Source organism: Alosa sapidissima, chromosome 2 (assembly GCF_018492685.1).
Source record: "Alosa sapidissima isolate fAloSap1 chromosome 2, fAloSap1.pri, whole genome shotgun sequence".
In the NCBI taxonomy this organism is placed as follows: domain Eukaryota; kingdom Metazoa; phylum Chordata; class Actinopteri; order Clupeiformes; family Clupeidae; genus Alosa; species Alosa sapidissima.
The window spans coordinates 12,431,237-12,449,767 of NC_055958.1; the positions used below are offsets into that span (position 1 = coordinate 12,431,237).

General features: G+C 44.2%; 1 protein-coding gene across 4 annotated transcripts in view; it reads right to left on the minus strand.

Moving 5' to 3' along the window:
* ubr3 (ubiquitin protein ligase E3 component n-recognin 3) overlaps window positions 1-18,531 on the minus strand; it is a 75,821-nt gene that overhangs the window by 20,281 nt on the left and 37,009 nt on the right. For 2 of the 4 annotated variants that reach the window (XM_042077226.1, XM_042077207.1), the window contains 6 exons: window positions 14,391-14,540; window positions 12,515-12,648; window positions 10,006-10,116; window positions 6,648-6,848; window positions 4,900-5,036; window positions 2,221-2,306 (listed from right to left, as the gene is read on the minus strand). In XM_042077226.1, the coding sequence (XP_041933160.1) occupies window positions 2,221-2,306; window positions 4,900-5,036; window positions 6,648-6,848; window positions 10,006-10,116; window positions 12,515-12,648; window positions 14,391-14,540 (819 nt within the window). Of the gene's footprint in view, window positions 1-2,220; window positions 2,307-4,899; window positions 5,037-6,632; window positions 6,849-10,005; window positions 10,117-12,514; window positions 12,649-14,390; window positions 14,541-18,531 lie in introns of all 4 variants that reach the window. The other 2 variants (XM_042077217.1, XM_042077199.1) reach the window with 1 other exon arrangement.

Consider the following 18,531-nt stretch of genomic DNA (forward strand, 5'->3'; position numbering starts at 1 on the left):
TCAGATCATCTCTGGAGTGCGCACGCTGATCGACACGGACCACTGCTGCGCCAGGTCATCCATACCGAGGCCATGAAGGTCACTCTAACTCCACTCAGGTTTGGAGCACACTCCTCAGTGAGAAGATCACTATGGAGTGGGATCGCCCCGGTTCTGGCTGTGTTCTGGCCCAGAGGTGTCACTTGTATTTAGCTCTCCGCTCTTGTCATTATCTTAGCTTTGCTTCATTTCTTCTTTTCTCTCCCTCCTCTTTTTCTCCTGTCTCACTCTTCTGCACTTTCTTTTCTCTCACCCCTCTAGACCACTTCAACCTCCTGCTCTGCCTCCCACTCTCCACTCATTTTCTCTCTCATCTCTCTGTCTGTAGAGAAATCAGCTCTAATGTAGTGAGACTGGGTAAATTTGGCCCTTGGTGTGGCTGAGCGCTTAATGTAGCTGAAAGAATGGCTGTCCAGTGGTGTGTGTGTGTGTGTGTGTGTGTGTGTGTGTGTGTGTGTGTGTGTGTGTGTGTGTGTGTGTGTGTGTGTGTAGCACCACTCAGGGATGATCGAGGCCTCTTCGTCAAAATGAGCTCACAGCCACAAAAAGCTTTTGGTTTAACAAGCCAAGGTCCTCCAAGGACACATGCCCCATCCCGCTCCTCTACACCTCACCCACTCTAACCCACAAGAGCCACGGTGCAATCACAACCAGGAACAGAGTCTGACTGACTGGACTGTGGCTAGTGTGATGTAAACACAAACAAACAAACAAACAAACAAACAAACACCCAACCAATGTGCCTGCATTGTTTCCTAAATGAAGCTGGCCAAAACCACCTCTGACATTGAATCTAAAACGTGGGACATCAGAATGTATACCACTGTAATGACGTAAAATATGGTTTTGAATTGAATTGAAAATTGAAGTGAATTCAAAAAGTCTATTAATCCTCCAATCTGTTAATATGTTTGTAAACATGATTCTTGTGTTTCATGTGGTGAATATAGAGTTTCTAATATCAATAATATTAATTAAAAAAACTACTACTGCTGTCCCATTCAAAAACCTGTGTTGCTACGCTGTCCTATACATGTAACAGCTGATGATGTTTGAAGTGAAATGAAAAGAGAGGCGTGTGAGCTCAGTAATAATTACCTACCGTACACACACTGAAGGACAGAAATGACTAATAACAAAAGAGGCAGCTTTCTCTCCAGAAAAACTCTTTCATTTCTTATCTTTCTCTCTTACCCGTAACACTCTTCATCTCCTCTGCCTGATTCATTCACTCCATCTCTTCTGCTGTTCCATCTCTCTCTCTCTCTCTCCCTCTCTCTCTCTCTCTCTCTCCCCCTCCTCCTGACTCTTTCTATACTTTATCTCCCTCCTCCCTTAATCTGGGTGTCTCGCTCTTCAGTAGAGCGCTCACACAGTTGAGGAGTGCAGACGCACACAGACAGAGGCATCAATCACTGCTCTTTCTCCTCTCCACGTCAGTAAGACACACACACACACACACACACACACACACACACACACACGCACGCTTTACAGCTCCCTCATCTTCTCCCTATACTTTCTCATCGCTCTGCTCCGTAGAAGGTTCCGGAACACCGCATTAGTAGTCAGGTGGCAGATCATATGTCTCTTTGCTAGGTTCAGATACACAAGGACCCTTCTGGAACATCATCTCAGCTTTTACCCTTCTTTATTCTCAGCATAGTGCCTTTATTTCTCCCTCTGTACCTTGTTAAAACATCAGCTGAAGTATCTTAGTTCTTCCTTCTTAGTTCTGATAAATCCCTTTGTCCAGCACTAACCCTCTCAAAACCACAGTCCACAGCAAAGCAGCTTTTATCTTGTGTGAACCAGTGTATAAGTCAGTTGTAACTTAAATTAGTACATATAACTCTTACCAATCATAAGTACAGCAAACAAACACATGTATATTCTAGTAAACGAAGGTTTTAAATGCAGTTGTTACACAATTGCTCAAGTGTTTAAAAGCGCTCCTCGCCGTATTCCTCTGCCTGTCATCGTGTGTGTGTGTGTGTGTGTGTGTGTGTGTGTGTGTGTGTGTGTGTGTGTGAGTGAATGTGTGTGTGTGTGTGTGTGTGTGTGAGCCTGTATGTATATCGTTGAGTCTCTCTCTCTCTACTTATATGTTGCGGAGTCTCTCTCTCTCTACGTATATGTGAGTGTGCGTGCGTGTGTGCGTGTGTGTTTCTGTGTACTCACTGAGACATGACCGCTTGGCTGCAGCACTGGCTCCTCCAGAGCAAAGGTTTCCTCCCCGATGCACCATCTCCAACTCCAGATTAGACCTGAGACACACACACACACACACACACACACACACACACACACACACACACACACACACACACACACACACACACACACACACACACACACACACACACACACACGATGTTGATAAGTGTATACACACAATTTATAAACTCAGATATGATGTTGATAGCCACAAACATACATAACTTTTATATACTCAGACATGTTACCCATACCATACCCGCACCATTTATAAACATATAATAACAACATTTATAAACTCTTGTATGATGTTAATAAACACATACACACATAATTTATAAACTCTTGTATGATGTTAATAAACACACACAGCATTTATAAACTCACGTATGATGTTAATAAACACACACACACGGCATTTATAAACTCAAGACTTTGGTGTCGATAGCACCTTGCTCTGCCAATCGAGCTGTAGGAAAATAGCAATGCTAAATAACAATGCAACCATTAATAGCATGCAAAATCATTGCGTTAGCTTCGAAAGCCAACATAGCTCATGGGCATGTATAGCGAAGACAACTATACACAACTTTTAGGTGAAAGAGAGATTGTAAGCCATGGTGGCTTCAGAGACATGCCCTCAACGCCACATCAGTCTGCAGGGGTCCCAGCCAGCATGTGGCACAGGGAGTAACCCTTCTGCTGAACGTCTTTCTGGAGGAGGGGGGGTCCATCTGCTGCCGAAGTTTGAAAAGTTTTTGAAAGTGATGAGAACCTTTTTTCAAAGCAAGACTAACTGCCAAACTGATAGACTCCTCAGAGGGCTATAACTGACAGAGTGGCGCAAGGGTCTAGCTAGCACAGTTGTTTTTTTTTTAACCAGACCATAATATCCCCATTCTCTTTCAGCAACTTTTCCCTGCAGAATGTCCTAGCAACCTGTTCCACTTTCAGCTGCCAAAGTTGCAAGGAACTACTGGTTTAAGAGAACAACCTGCTCATCTCCCAACACCCCAAACAGTCTTTAACACATCTGTCCGGTCATACCTACTTCAGCACACGTTAGCTCACACCTGAGTCATCATCCGGTTAGCTCACACTCAATACTTGCTGAGTCACTCTAACACATCTGTTCAGGCATATCTATTCCACTAATAGATCAAGCATATCTATTGACACAATTCCATGTCAGTTCATCTTCTGAGCCTTCTGCACATCTGCTGCCTCATTTCTGCTGAGTCATTCTTTGTCTGTTCTGTGAGACACCTGGGCCTTGGTCTAGCAGCTGGGCTGGCTACACAGATTGTGTGTGTGTGTGTGTGTGTGTGTGTGTGTGTGTGTGTGTGTGTGTGTGTGTGTGTGTGTGTGTATGTGTGTGTGTGTGTGCTCTAACACACATATGCAAACCTGTGTTGCTACGCTGTCCTATACATGTAACAGCTGATGACGTGTCTGAAGTGAAATGAAAAGAGAGGCGTGTGAGCTCAGTAATAATTACCTACCGTACACACACTGAAGGACAGAAATGACTAATAACAAAAGGGGCAGCACACACACACACGCACCATTTTCATCTGATTTCCCCTCCTTGACACCCCCAGAAAGTGACAAATGGATGAGTGCTGTCTGAGTAGAGGATAACGGAGCAGACGCTATCAGTAGCTATAATTAATTAGACTGACATTCACACTCCGTCCTGACATTAGCCACATTCAGAGTATCCACAAGCAGCGGAGAACAGGACACAAGGCCTCTGGTGAGATGCCCAGGGTGTGAACGTGCGATATGTGTGTGTATTTATGTGTGTGTGTGTGTGTGTGTGTGTGTGTGTGTGTGTGTGTGTGTGTATGTGTATGTGTGTCTTGAGGGGTAAATGTACCATGGTTGACTTGGCGTTGCCATGGTGAGACCCATCTGGCTGCCACAGATAAGATAGACCCTGAGAGCAGCCAGTGGTCTCGCCATACCCTCAGGCAATCTGCACCTCTCACTGAGCACAATGACAGAGAGAGAGAGAGAGAGAAAGAACAGACACACAGAGTTGGAGAGAGCAGTGAAAGTGATAGAGGCAGTGACTGTGACAGAAGGCTGAAAAGAGGGAAAGAAAGAGAGGGGGAGGGAGAGAAAGAGAGGAGAGAGACAGCAAGTGTAACAGAAGCAGACGGCAGCTCTATTGTCTGTGTTGGCTGCTTGTCCACCACGTTATACTGCCCTCACCTTGCCAGACCATCAAACTGACCTCCAAGTCAGAGCATTAACCACAGACACACTGAGAGACGGACAGCTATAGGAACGGGCCTTCTCAAAAGATAAGACAAGACATCTACTAACAGATGATGAGAGGGATGGGATAGACAGACAGGCAGGCAGACAGACAGACAGACACAGACAGACACAGACAGACAGACAGACAGAGAGACAGAGAGACAGAGAGAAACATAGAGAGAGAAAGAGAGAAAGAGAGGCAGGCAGGCAGAGACATATGACAGTGGCACAGGCAAACAGAGAAACCCACTCATAGACAGACCAACAGACAGATTAAACAATAGACCTACAGACAGACCGATCAAACAATAGACCTACAGACAGACAGATAGAGATATAAGTAATTAGTGGTAGTATTTCCAAGAACTAGTTCCTCACCTGGCAACGGAGTACATGAAGAGGAAGTCGTTGTCGGGAGAGCCGGGGTTCTTGCCGTAGTCCATGTACTTCTTCTGCGTTGTGTTCTTGATGTCCTTGATGACGGACTCCATCTCCTTGGTGAGGTTGGACTCCGTCTGCACAGGGGCACCGTCCAGAGTAAGTCCAGAGTACAAGGCAGGGTAAGAATCAGAACTATAGTGATAATGGCTGAAAACTATCGCTCTAGCTAATATGAATGACAACGGCCATAGATTATAATGTAGAACTATAACAATAACGATTTGAAGAACGATACCGTTGGGGATCACTTTTTTAGAGCAATTTTGAGAACGATAAAAAGCTGACAGCCAATCAGAATCCATCAAATTTTCATCAAAGGCTCATCACAGATTATCCGACAAAAATAATCTAGGGCCAGGATTCCAAATAATAATTAAAAAAAAAAAAACTTTCATGAGAGTTTTATGAAAATAATCTCTAAGGTTGTTCAATGGGGAAAAGCCCAGTAGCCAAAAGCCCTCAGTCACTTCTTTGATATGCACATAGAATTAAGAGCAGTAGCTTAGCATTGTAAAGCACCAATTAACAGATTATAAATAATTATAAATTATTGCAGTAGAAGTAGTGTGGGGGTAGTAGAGGGCAGTAGAAGTAGTGTGGGGGTAGAACCACAGCAAACACAGACAGATGTGAGCAGTTAAGGAGGGGTGGAGAGTCATTCCATATAGCTGCGTTTTCTGTATCAAATCTGGCTCAGATCTGGCTCAGATCTGGCCCAGATTTGCCCCAGAGGCAGCGGGTTAGCTGGGGGTGTGTGTGGACGTGAGAATGGAGCTGTATGGGAGGTGAATACATACAGAGAGCGGAGTCCATCTCTCTCACTGACTGTCGTCACAGTCACTCCAAAAAAACAGCACACATGAGATGATGGGGTGAATGAGAATGGAAAATAAAATGAAAATAAAAAAATGGAGAATGTGATGGAAAGAAGAGAGATGAATGGAGGAATAGAGATGCAGAGAGAGGAGGAGTTGGACTGACAGATATGGAGAATATAACACACTTGAGGAGAGAAAGAAGAATGAGGGAAAAAAGAATGGAGATGATGAGATGGAGATGGAGAGATGGAAAAGGAGAGATGGAGAAGGAGAGATGGAGAGATGGAGAAGGAGAGATGGAGGAGAGATGGAGAGATGGAGAAGGAGAGATGGAGACGGAGAGATGGAGATGGAGATGGAGACGGAGAAGGAGAAGGAAAGATGGAGATGGAGAAGGAGAGATGGAGACTGAGAGATGGAGACGGAGAGATGGAGATGGAGATGGAGATGGAGAGATGGAGATGGAGAAGGAGAGAAGGAGAGATGGAGAAGGAGAGATGGAGATAGAGATGGAGATGGAGAAGGAGAGATGGAGACGGAGAAGGAGAGATGGAGATAGAGATGGAGATGGAGAAGGAGAGAAGGAGAGATGGAGAAGGAGAGATGGAGATAGAGATGGAGATGGAGAAGTAGAGATGGAGATGGAGAAGGAGAGATGGAGATGGAGAAGGAGAGATGGAGAAGGAGATGGAGATGGAAAGATGGAGATGGTGGGAGTGGCACTGAGCAACAAAGTTGCTGATATGGAGAAAAAGAAAAGGTAAACAAAAAGAAACCCAAAGAGGTGAGCGTGGTCGGGGGAGGGGGGGGGGGGGGGGTAGCCGTGTGTGTGTGTGTGTGTGTTTGCCTTACAGTGTCACCGCTTACGGGGAAAATGGCCAGCTGGTCCTGCAGGTCCTCCACCTCCTTGACCAGCACGTGCGTGGGCTTGCTGCTGGGCATGTGCCAGGCCCCCACCTCCGAGCCCCGGCCAGGTCGGCACGGCAACACACTGTTGGCAAACTGCCGGCACAGGGGGCAGGTGAACTCGCCCTTGTCCACCGAAAAGCCCTGAAGCACCTGGTCATTCTGCAGGAAGGAGGAGAGCACGGCACGGCACGGGTCACTCTGAGACAGTGAATGAAGAAATGGAACCTCAACTGTGCTATTTCAATGAACAATGAATGACTTAATGAATGATATAATAAAACAGATGTACTTTTCACCAGTTTAGGTACTGTACTTTTTATTACTCCATGTAGTTTGCTATACTCATTATATCATACAGTATGTGTGTTATAGAAGAGACTTTCTAATGAAGAGACACAGCACTCAAAAAATCCTCCATAGAAATGCATGAGGTTAGTTTGTAACGTTGTCTACACATATCCCACCACTTCCTCGGCAAAACGTTGACATGTGAATACATTGAGCCAATCATGTGGTGTGATGTGAATACATTGAGCCAATCATATGTTGTGTTGTGAAGACATCTTCCCAAATCATGTGTTGTGAACTCGCTGCTGGAGCAAGATTGGTGTCGTGAAGCCTTGCGCATGCGCATTTCTGCTGAATAGGATGCCCGATGAGTGCCCAAAAAGTACTGCTATATGGCCGCCAAGTGAAGGGACTTGCCTAAAAGGACTTTGGTTATAGTCATTAAAACAGCATAACTCTCCATAACTTGCCTGAAATTGCACTGTGCCTATTTACAAGGGCATTGTTCCCACCTCTTCTGGGGCCTACCATCAAATGTTGGACCTCTATAGAAAGCTGAGAACCTCTAGTTTTCGTGGGAAACAGTCAAAATAAATGTGTGATGTACTCACTAAGAGTTACAGAGGATAGAATATAGTTTTTTCTTTCTGCCGGATTACAAGCATCTCTGAACTGACCACATTTCAGCCCTCTAGGTCTCTTGATATCCCTTAGAAACACAACTGAGCCCTAGCATCAGGTCTTGTGAAGTTGTGTGCAAAAGTAGATCAATATAGAATGAAAATATGAGTGCTTTAGACTATTATTTGCCAAGGTATGCCCATGCGTTTTGTAAAATGCCTATGGATACTCCCCATAGGACTTTTTGTTATCCAAAATTGCCATACTGACAATCAAATGCTTACTGCACATGAATCCCTTTGTGTAGAAGCATAATCCTGGTCTCAAATGAAAGGTAACACTTTGAGGTTTCATGCTTGTATTTGGATTATACTTCAGGGGTTCTGATATGGAATGACTACACTAAATATGTAATGATTACAAAAATGTCTCTATTTTTGCATTTACTTTGTTGGTTCAATGAGTGTGTATAAGATAGACTATACATCTGTACAACTAATGTTGGATAACACAACATGAAGATTAAATTTCTATGGATTCTTGTGAATATTTCAGTACCCAATATGTTGCATCTACTTATTGTGCTGCAGCTACACTGCAGCCAGAAGTCAGGGTAGCACCAAAAGCGGAAGGGGGGAGGGGGGCATTTTGGATCAAATTTAATTGAGACATAATAAGATTAATCTGAGAATATAAAGCACTATACAGATTGTACATGAAAAAAGTTGTCATTTTTGGATTCCCAAGAGTCAAAGCTTTGAAATGGTGTATAACATTACTATGCTACATAGCAATATGGTGCATACAATTGATTTAGAATGTTGGGGGGAGGTGGGGGAGGGCGGTAACCGTCCCGCCGGCGGGACACTGAAAGTTATTTAAATCATGTATGCTGTAGTTCCAGCAAATATTTGATTGCACCATAAACAGATAATGTCAATATAAACATCACAGCAGTTTGAAATGGGTTTGACATCAAATCTGCGGGTCATCACACAATGGTAACACCCATTTAAAGAGAGCATAATCTGTCCCAACCAATCAGCATCAGGTATCCAACAGACCGATGCTTAGGCACGTATGACCTTAAGGAGAGTGGGCAATCTCCAGGTGAGATTCTGGTGGATTCTGGAGTTGGGTACAAAAAAGGCCGAAAAGAAGAAGAAAAAACCCCAAAGATTTAAGCCCCGTCAATGACTTATGTGTTTACGCATCCAGTCCCCACCAAGCCATCACTTCTCTGATTCTGACTGAACGCATGACCACTCGCCCTGTGAGGGTGACAAATGACTGGTGAGAAGTGTGCTTTCAGTGTTGATGTTTATGTCAGATAGGGAAATATGAAACGGCCAAACAGAAACATTTACAACCCCCCCCCCCCCCCCCCCCTTCCCACAACCAGGGACGCCACATCAACAGGGAAGCCACATCAACAGGGACTGCACATCAACCGATATGTCCTGTGATGGTAGAATGTCACTGTCACCAAAGGTATCCTAAAGGCAACTATGCAATCTCTCTCAGGGTGTTTTAAAGTGCGGTGATGGATCAGTGCCCTCCAGTTAACATTGTCAGGACGGACGAACAGACACAGACAGACAGAGACAGACAGAAGCACAGAAATATTCATCTGGGGGAGGTGTCGCCACGGTGATGGATGAGCTCTTAACGATGTGTCAGACATGCGAGGAGAGGCGGGCGTGTTCTAGCCTACAGGGTCAAGGGTGAAAGCGGCAGATGCGTATGAGAGCCCAAGGTCACCAAGGACCAGCGACAGTAGGACAGCTGCTCTTAACTGATAAACTGGTGAGGGAACAAACCTCTTGTCTGATTCTAGCTATTAGATGTCCATCAATTTGTGTGTCTTTGTGTCTTAGTAGCACACAGTAATGAGCTAGCTATGTGTGGAGAGGTCTATAAACTACAGTGTCTTAGTGTGGGGAGAACTGAAGAGGTCTGATAGCAGCTCACAGAGGCTGCGATTGGCAACATTACAGTAACATTACAGTAACATTACATCCGGTGGCTTTTACGTTGGCTCTACGCTCACCAGGTCTCATCAGATTTCCCTTTCAACCACTCTCCTAACTTACTATTCCCAAACACCAATCCAGACTAAGTCCTTGTGGATAAAAAAAGTCTTCCACAAGAGTGAATGTAAACTGGGGACTGCGTTCCCTGAGAGCGTTGTTGAGCCCCCGCTGTGGTTAGCGTGAAGACAGATCGTTTCTAAGGACCATCTCCATCATTTCACCGGCGATCGATTCAGCTTGTTCTCGCAAGTTGCTACTGGGCTACCGCCGTGAGGACCTGGAATGCTTCCCACTCGGTCACTGAGTGATAGTGCCAGGTTGAGTGGTGACGTTCTGTGTGGTCCTCCCCATAGTGTGTGTGGCCTGGCTCTTACCCTCAACGACTCCATGTAGGACTTGTGGCAGTCGATGTGCAGCGTGTGGCCACAGGTCTGTACGTACACGCCGCCGTCCCAGCCGATGGACACCGACTGCAGACAGGAACTCTAGGAACGCAGACGAGCGGAACAGAGCAGGGGTCAGGGTTCAAACGACATGTAAATATTAGTGATCACCTATTCCTGGACAAACCTTAGTGTCGACTTATTCCAATAAAACATCAGTGTTGACTTATTCCATCAGTGCATGGGTTATCTCAATAGTCCACACAGAAGTAATACTACTCATTATCAATACTGTTAATGTTCAACAAGAGCACTACATGTTCGTGTTTGTGCAGTGGAATGGGTGATACGGGATAATCATCTGTAGGGACAGAAGAGCAGCAGGTATACAGTAGGGTCTATTTGTTCTAGAAGATGAAGGCGTGCGTGAGTGTGTGTGTTGGGGGGGTTACTGGGTAAGTACAACAACCCCTACATACACAAATACAGATCCCCCCTCCTTAACAAACACAATAATCTCAAACAATCTATACCTATGCACTGCAAATATGGTTGCATGCAGACATGTGGACTCGAGTCACATGACTTGGACTCGAGTCAGACTCGAGTCATGATTTTAATGACTTCAGACTTGACTTGATAAAATTTGGCATGACTTGCGACTCGACTTGGACTTTAATACTATTCACTCGAGACTTGACTCGGACTTTGCCTCTTTGACTTGTGATGACTTGACATGTCTCGAATCAAAAACTAAATTTCCTGATCGTGGACCAGTCACCCCAGAGACGCTTTCCCTCCGCGACTAAAAAAAAAAAAAAAAAAAAATAGCGGAGACAAGCGGCCAGAGCACAGTACTGCCACTACCCCCACACGCGTTACGCACTGTGTGTAGGGCATCAAGAGACAGAGGAAGGACCAACATTTAGCCAATCACTAGCTTTACTGCAAACTGATTTGCACTCTTGATGGAGAGCATTTGTCAAAATGCACCAACAGCATGTTACATAAAGATGATGAGTGATTGAGAAGATGATTAAGATCCAACTTGAACTTATGCTAGCCTGCATTTAATTGAGAACGCATCTAAGCACGCACGAGAGGGAGAGAAAACGAGTAGGTTCCAGCTGGCTTGTCATTGTTGATGATAATTGATATCTTCTTTTAAAATAAGAAACGTATAAAAGGAAATCGTGAAGGCAACAAATACGAGATTAGAGGAGATTGCGAATTTATCCGGTTCTCACTAGCCTACTGTACTGTTATAACTATAAGATCCTGGTCACTATGACATACTAGCTGCACTCACTGTGATTTGGAAAGTGGACAAGAATATTATGAAGAGTTGTCTTTGCCTTTGTGTAATGGAACTGGTGAGTCTTGAAGTATTCAATAATTTATTTACATGAAGCACATGATATGCCGATTGAAACGCATTCCACTCAGCTACTGTAGCTAGGTGGCTACTGGCTACCAGGCTCATAATTCACTAATTGCAAACAGAAAATGTCAAGCAAGCATCATATCATACATGCTTCTCTTTCCAAAGGAATGAAAGCTGTTTGTGCCAACTTAATATCATACTTATCATTGTTAATATTGTGCTATACATGTGGCACAAACAATGTTTGAGTTTGTGGACTAGCCATATAGGCTATATTTGAATGGAGCTGGTAAAAAAAAAGATCATTATGAGAACGTGTGGACAGTGGCACACAATGACACAATGGGCTTAAAGTGACAGTGCACCATTTACAAATGAGATAAACAGCATCAAATGTGTAGTATTTCTTAAGAAATGAATCCCAAAAAAATGTAAATTGTTTGCAGGCAAATCTGTGGCCTAGCGCAGTGAAATACTATCAGTCAAATTATTACTCATCCTTACAGTGGGCTCCGCAATTTAGAAAAACAATATACATGTATATATTTGCAGCTGTGCTGAGTGTCATGTAGCTATCCGTTTTGTACAGATTACTCAGGTATGCACATGTGTATATTACACAGGTATGCGCATGCATATGTCGTAAAAGATTACAAGACAGAAACATTGAACATATTTTAATCTGTATTTATAAAAAAAACACTGTGGATTAGATGTAAGTGCTAAAATTATGATCGATAGTCTAATAACGGCATTATTAAGTGAAGAGTACCTGATGACTTGTTCAGGACTTGAAAAAGATTGGGACTTGGACTTGGACTCGACTTGGCTTTGATGTGACTTGGACTTGGACTCGACTTGCCCTTCTCTGTATTTACTTGGGACTTGACTTGGACTTGACTGCTAAGACTTGGGACTTACTTGTGACTTGCCAAACAGTGACTTGGTCCCACCTCTGGTTGCATGTATTGACTTCCAAGTAAGATTATTTTGTAATGCCTGTCAGTGCATTTGTGTGCCCAAACCAAATAGTGGAAGCCTTGGCATGTGTGTGACGTGTGTGTGCGTGTGCGTGTGTGTGATTTTCATTACATGTGTCCCCTCATGCTCACGTACATCTTTAAAGTCGCGCTGCATGAGGGAGAGTCGCACGTCGCTGGCGGCTCCACAGGTGTCTTCTGGGTAAATGTGCTCTTCGTCGCTGGTGGGTAGCCTCTTGGGCTCGTCACTTCTGCACCGGTGGCCCAGCACTGCAAGAAACAGCCAATCACAAACATCCCCTCGGTCAGATCCATAGGTCTAGCCAATCACAAACAACATCCCCATCAGATTCCTGGGACTAGCCAATCATAAGCAAACAAACATGCAACTCAGAAGACAGGGCTGGGATCAATTATAAACACTACTTAACTAGATAACACTACTCAGACTTTAGGGCTCACGAGAAGGTCATCTCCTCTGATCAACTCGCAATACTTGACCACCAATCACTAAAATTGATCTTACAGCTCTCATCTTTAGCCTCATCAATTATCCTGTCCCAGTGCGTCGCCAACATTATGCTAATCAAACATTATAGACCACCCCATCACCAACAATATGCTAATCAAACATCAACGTCCAGCCTATCAGCAAAGGGTATGCTAATCAGGTATCAGAATGCTTTATGACGCCGCATGAAATTAGCTTATCATTACAGGCAACAGGGTTTTCTGTCAGGAACATCAATCACATGGAGGGTTTGTTTATGGCCATTACACAGATGTTTCCTCCTCTGCAAGGCAACCTATAAATTAGCTACAAAAATGACAGCCAATTTCCCCTGCCTAATCATCATAATCAAACTCGAGTGGTAAACTCTCCACATTTTAAAGCTTGTAGTTTTGTTATTTTCTTGAATGGCTATTTTAAGTAGTAATTTGGGTGACTATCGAGAGGTTATCTGCCTGTTAAAATGCTACGGCTGCTTTGACCTTGACACTACACACGAGAGCCACACGTTCTTTACGAGCACTTGCATTGCTCACACTTGGACAGGTCGCTAATAAAACAAGCCGTTTATTTTCATGACAGTGAGCGATCGTCGTTATGTTGGCAAAGTCACCCGCAAAATTACCGTGGGAGGCGGCGGCCGCGATGACTGCTGGGAGAATGAGACCCAGACAAATGCCATGGGTGACTGATGAGCCAATTATAAGAGCAACTAAGCCACCATTTGCAAGCAGCCTCACACAGACAAAGGGCTAAAGCCATTGGCCGAAAGTGAGACCTACGTTATAATAAACCGCGCCACAGGTTAGCGTGCCTGTGAGCTCTAGGCTAGTCAGCGGGATTATGTTTACACACTTGTTGATTTAAGCATCACAGTGCCAGTGCAGTGTTTATTTTAATTAACACAACAAATCTTCTGACTCCGGTAAAAACAAACACAAACATTATCGGGCTTATATCTCAGGACTGACGCACATAATGAATGTGGTGAACATCTGTGGTGAACATCTGTGGTGATCTGAGGACATCAGCATTACTGTTGGAAGATTAAAGCACTAAAGTAGTTCTTCAATGATACATACACAATCCCTGGATTCACTGCGGCTGCTGGAGATCTACCAATGAATCATTTTGCAGACTAACCTGCCTTACAAGCCGCCTGAATGTTGTATATGACCTGTACTGGAGATTGAATACCTTGTAAGCAAAGTAGCGTAGCCTAGCCTATAAGTACAGTTTTACCCCAGGATCAGCTGTAGTAATGCTCTACCAAGCAGGGCAACAGCAATTGTGTGTCTTATGGAGTGCAGTTTGACCACCATGTTACAACCATTAGCTCAAAAACTGTAGCCCTGGACATCTCACCTGTAGCCCTGGACATCTCACCTGTAGGCCTGGTCATCCCACCTGTAGCCCTAGACATCTCACCTGTAGCCCTGTGCATGTCGCCTGAGACTGATGTGTCCCACCCAGCTCTGTCACCCAGCTGTGGGCATCTCACCTGAGGAGGCCTGCAGCAGCACCACCAGGCCAGTGGGCCGGTCCTCAGTGGAGGGGCCGCTCTGGCCACAGATGACGCAGTCATACAGCACCTCCACACTAGCCTCCTCCGACGCCTCCAAGTCCATGCCTGGGTCAGCATCTGGAGTCTCTGTACACACACACACACACACACACGTCAGAAAATACATGAACAGTCATCCTGATGTGACTCCACTGAAAGTCTCTATTGAAGAAAAGAATGGTATTCGGATCAACAATCAGTGACTATCCTTCATTTTCTACCTTAACAAGTATCACACACACAAACACTTAACACCAGTCTCTTTACAGATACACGCACTCTTTGCACACGCACGCACGCACGCACGCACATACATACACAATAAAGTGAGAAAATACATAAACAGTCATCCTTCACTGAAAGTCTCTATTGAAAAAAACTCTCCTTACTTTTCTAGTATGATGATTTAAAGTCACAGACACAGACACAAACACAAACACTCAAACGCTCTTTACAGATACTGTGGAAGAATGCTGGAGAAATGTACTCTGTCAAACCCCACACAAGGACAACACCACACTACCACCAACTCAGAGGGGGGGGGGGGGGGAAACACAAAACAATAAAATCCATACTCATTTATTCACATAATGCACGACCAGAGATCCTGAAAAGCAAACTTCTGCGCTCAATTATGCTGAAGAATGAAAATAATAAGTTCAGAGAAGCACGGATGACTACCTACTCATGGAGCCGTGAGAAAAAAGAAGGGATAGAAACAAAGAAACAGAGAAGGAGAAGAGGAGGAGGAGAAGGAGAAGAAGAAGAGGAGAAAAACGCAATCAGTGGAAGAAATGAAAACTAAATGGCTTTTTTGCCCTCTCTCTCTCTCTCTCTCTCTCTCTCTCTCTCCCCATTAAATTAACACGCAGATTATGGGGCAGCCAGAGAGCGTCTGGGAGCTGCCATGTGTAAAAAAAACAAAAACATTAGAGGGTAATGTGCTGTGAAGAGGCCCCTTATTGGGGCTCTGTGTGTGTGTGTGTGTGTAAAAGAGAGAGAGAGAGAAAGAAAGAGAGAGAGAGAAAGAAAGAGAGAGAGAGAGAGAGAGAGTGAGAGTGTGTGTGTGAGAGAGAGAAAGAGAGAGAGAGAGAGAGTGAGCGTGTGTGTGTGTGTGTGTGTTTGTGAGAGTATGCGTTTGAGAGAGAAAGAATAAGAAATGTAGGAATGGATGGGTATGTGTGAACATGCAATGGGTAGGTGTGTTATGAGAGTGTATGTGTGTGCGTAGCGTACATGCACGTGTGTGTGTGTGTGACAATGCGGGAGAGATTGCATTGTTTCCATTATTTTCTCAGGTCTTCCCCCCCCCTATATTTTAGCTGATAGTTCCCTCAAGCTTACTACTGATTGGCTTCCACAAACTTGCCTTACATGTAGTTCTGCATCTGCATAATTCATCTGAACAATGCACGCACGCACGCACGCACGCACGCACGAACGCACGCACGAACGCACGACCCTTCTAGCTCACTCCATTTGGGCTGAGTGGCATGTAGCTTGAAGATTAATTACCTTTGGTGAAATGAGTTCTAAATGTTAAAGAGTGTGTTCAATTTCAGCGGTAAATATTGGGCAGAAATGTCAACACAGAAGGCAGATTGATCTATGGGTTAAGGCTGCCCCTGATCTTTCAGAGGTGTGTGTGTGTGTGTGTATGTTTTAAGGGGTTGGGAGGCGTTGCAACCATTGCTCCAGGCAATCTGTGTGTTGCAGTGCAAGGAACATACGAGAGTAAAGTGTTATACATGCATTGCCATTGTGGCACATACATTACACACAGGTACACACGCAATCTTTGGAATGGAATCAAAAACCAACTGAAGAACGAATAAAAATAAGAACCAGAAAGACCTTTTGAAGACGATAAGAATTCTGATCATTCACACACTTCAAAATACAACACCAACACATCCCTAACAGCATTTAGAAAAAAACAAGACTCCTTGCTTTAACTGATCCACAAAAATAAGACAATTTCAGCTGTCACTAAGCTCTGTTTCACCATGAACTAATGATGACAAATGCACCATTCAGGGTTAATGGACTTGAATATAGCAGCACTAAAAATGGAAACGACTGTCATTGGCTTGACATTTTTCCCCTTGATGTGAAGGTGCTGCTATGCCATGACACCATGGTGGTCCCGTAATCCCATCATCAGCTGTGGAGACTCTTCATTAGGACTCATTTACAGGGCTCAATGAGGTCGATAGGAGGCTGTGTGTGTGTGTGTGTGTGTGTGTGTGTGTGTGTGTGTGTGTGTGTACTGGCAATTCACCATCCTTAAACCTTAGACACACACACACACACACACAAACACACACTACATCTGATCTGTGCATGAACAAAAGGAGCAAGACCTTTGTGTCTTGTGTCTTTTGTCTATTACTAAAAGCAGACTCCAGTGAAGGTGAATCTTTTTTTTTTTTGAGAAGGACTTGGAAGATAAAAAATAAAGAGATTGCAAAAAAAATGAGAAGGATTAGCATCCTATTATCCGAAGCAAAAAAAAGCAGAGCAGAGGGGTCACACATGGTCTCCTTCTCCTGAACCCATCTTTTCATCGGCCTACAGGGAGCATCAGAGCAGAGAAACGACTGTTTGCACAGATGCGCTTACTGCATGGCCAATTTTTACCTCATAAAAAAGGGAAGAAAACAAACAAACAAATAAACAAATAAATAAATGTTAATGTAAATATTGAAGTCTCCTCACTGACCTTGATTCGATCTGGGGGGGTGGGGGTTGGGAGACCTGTGTGTGACTAGTTTCCGTTTTTTTCCGTGCTGATAAGCTCGAACGCACAGAATGCTTAATCCATAAAATACTCTTACTCTGTCACTCACACACACACACACACACACACACACACACACACACACACACACACACACACACACACACACACACACACACACACACACACACAGCCCCTCAATGTCAGCAAGGACATCTGTGGCAGAACCAATGCAAGCAGCAATATTTCAAATCCAGATATTCTTCAGCGTGTTTCCAGCCACAATAATGCTTTTATCGCAGCATTAAAATAAAGGGAGCTAGAGCACACAACCCTATTAAAAATTCCACAGATAGCTCACGTGTCATCGCCGTCTCTTAACAAGAGAACAATCTTGAAGACACACCATTGTTCTTAATGTGTGGAATACATAAGGACCTACAAGATAGAGAGATGTATGATGTGCTCAGGGCTGTCTTTGTAATGATGTGATCCGCAAACGACTGATGTAAGAAGATACCAATTCCCAGGGCATCAGTAAGCCCGTTTGACTTCTCATCACCTGAACTGCCATGGCACAAACAGAATCTAAACCATCAGGCGAATCCTTTTGACCTCAGTGTTAGCACTGAAAAAGCTGTAGCGTGTAGCTCTGGATCACCATATGGCAAGGAGTCCTCTTAACTCTCCAGTTCTCAAACTTTTTCCTGTCATTTCCCACTTTGGAGGTGGGGAATTTTCAAGCCCCACTTGACCCTATCAACCAGGCAAAATAGAAACTTCAATTTTTTTTTTTGTCATTTTGATTCCAAGTTACATTTCCACCTCGGTCCGCTGAATTTTGGTCTCTTTATGACTGTTCGGGTGTGGCTGTTTTGTTTTGAATCTATGATCTTCCTTGTCAAAAAAGATAGGCACATTTTTATTATTATTATGTCCTCCTGTTCCTCGCGCCCCACCTGTCATGTCTCTATTCCCCACTAGTGGGGCCCGCCCCACACTTTGAGAACCACTGTCTTAGCCCCAGAGAAGGGTACCCATAGGGAATAGAGTATCTCCCTGTAAGGGTGATAGCGGGTTAGCATTTAGCTTGTGTTCCAGCAGGACAATTAGCATGTTAGTGCGGCTTATCAATCAACTTGTGTTTCCGCAAGACAATTAGCGTGTTAGCAAGTTAGCATTTAGCCTGTGTTCCTACACTGCATATAGACTCCACGTACTTCTGTACAATACCTAATTTGAGTCCATAGGTGTGTCAACACTAATTACTATGATGATACAAAGTGTGCTGCAAGTACACTCATGGTGCACTCATAACAGTCAAAAAGCTGTTCATGT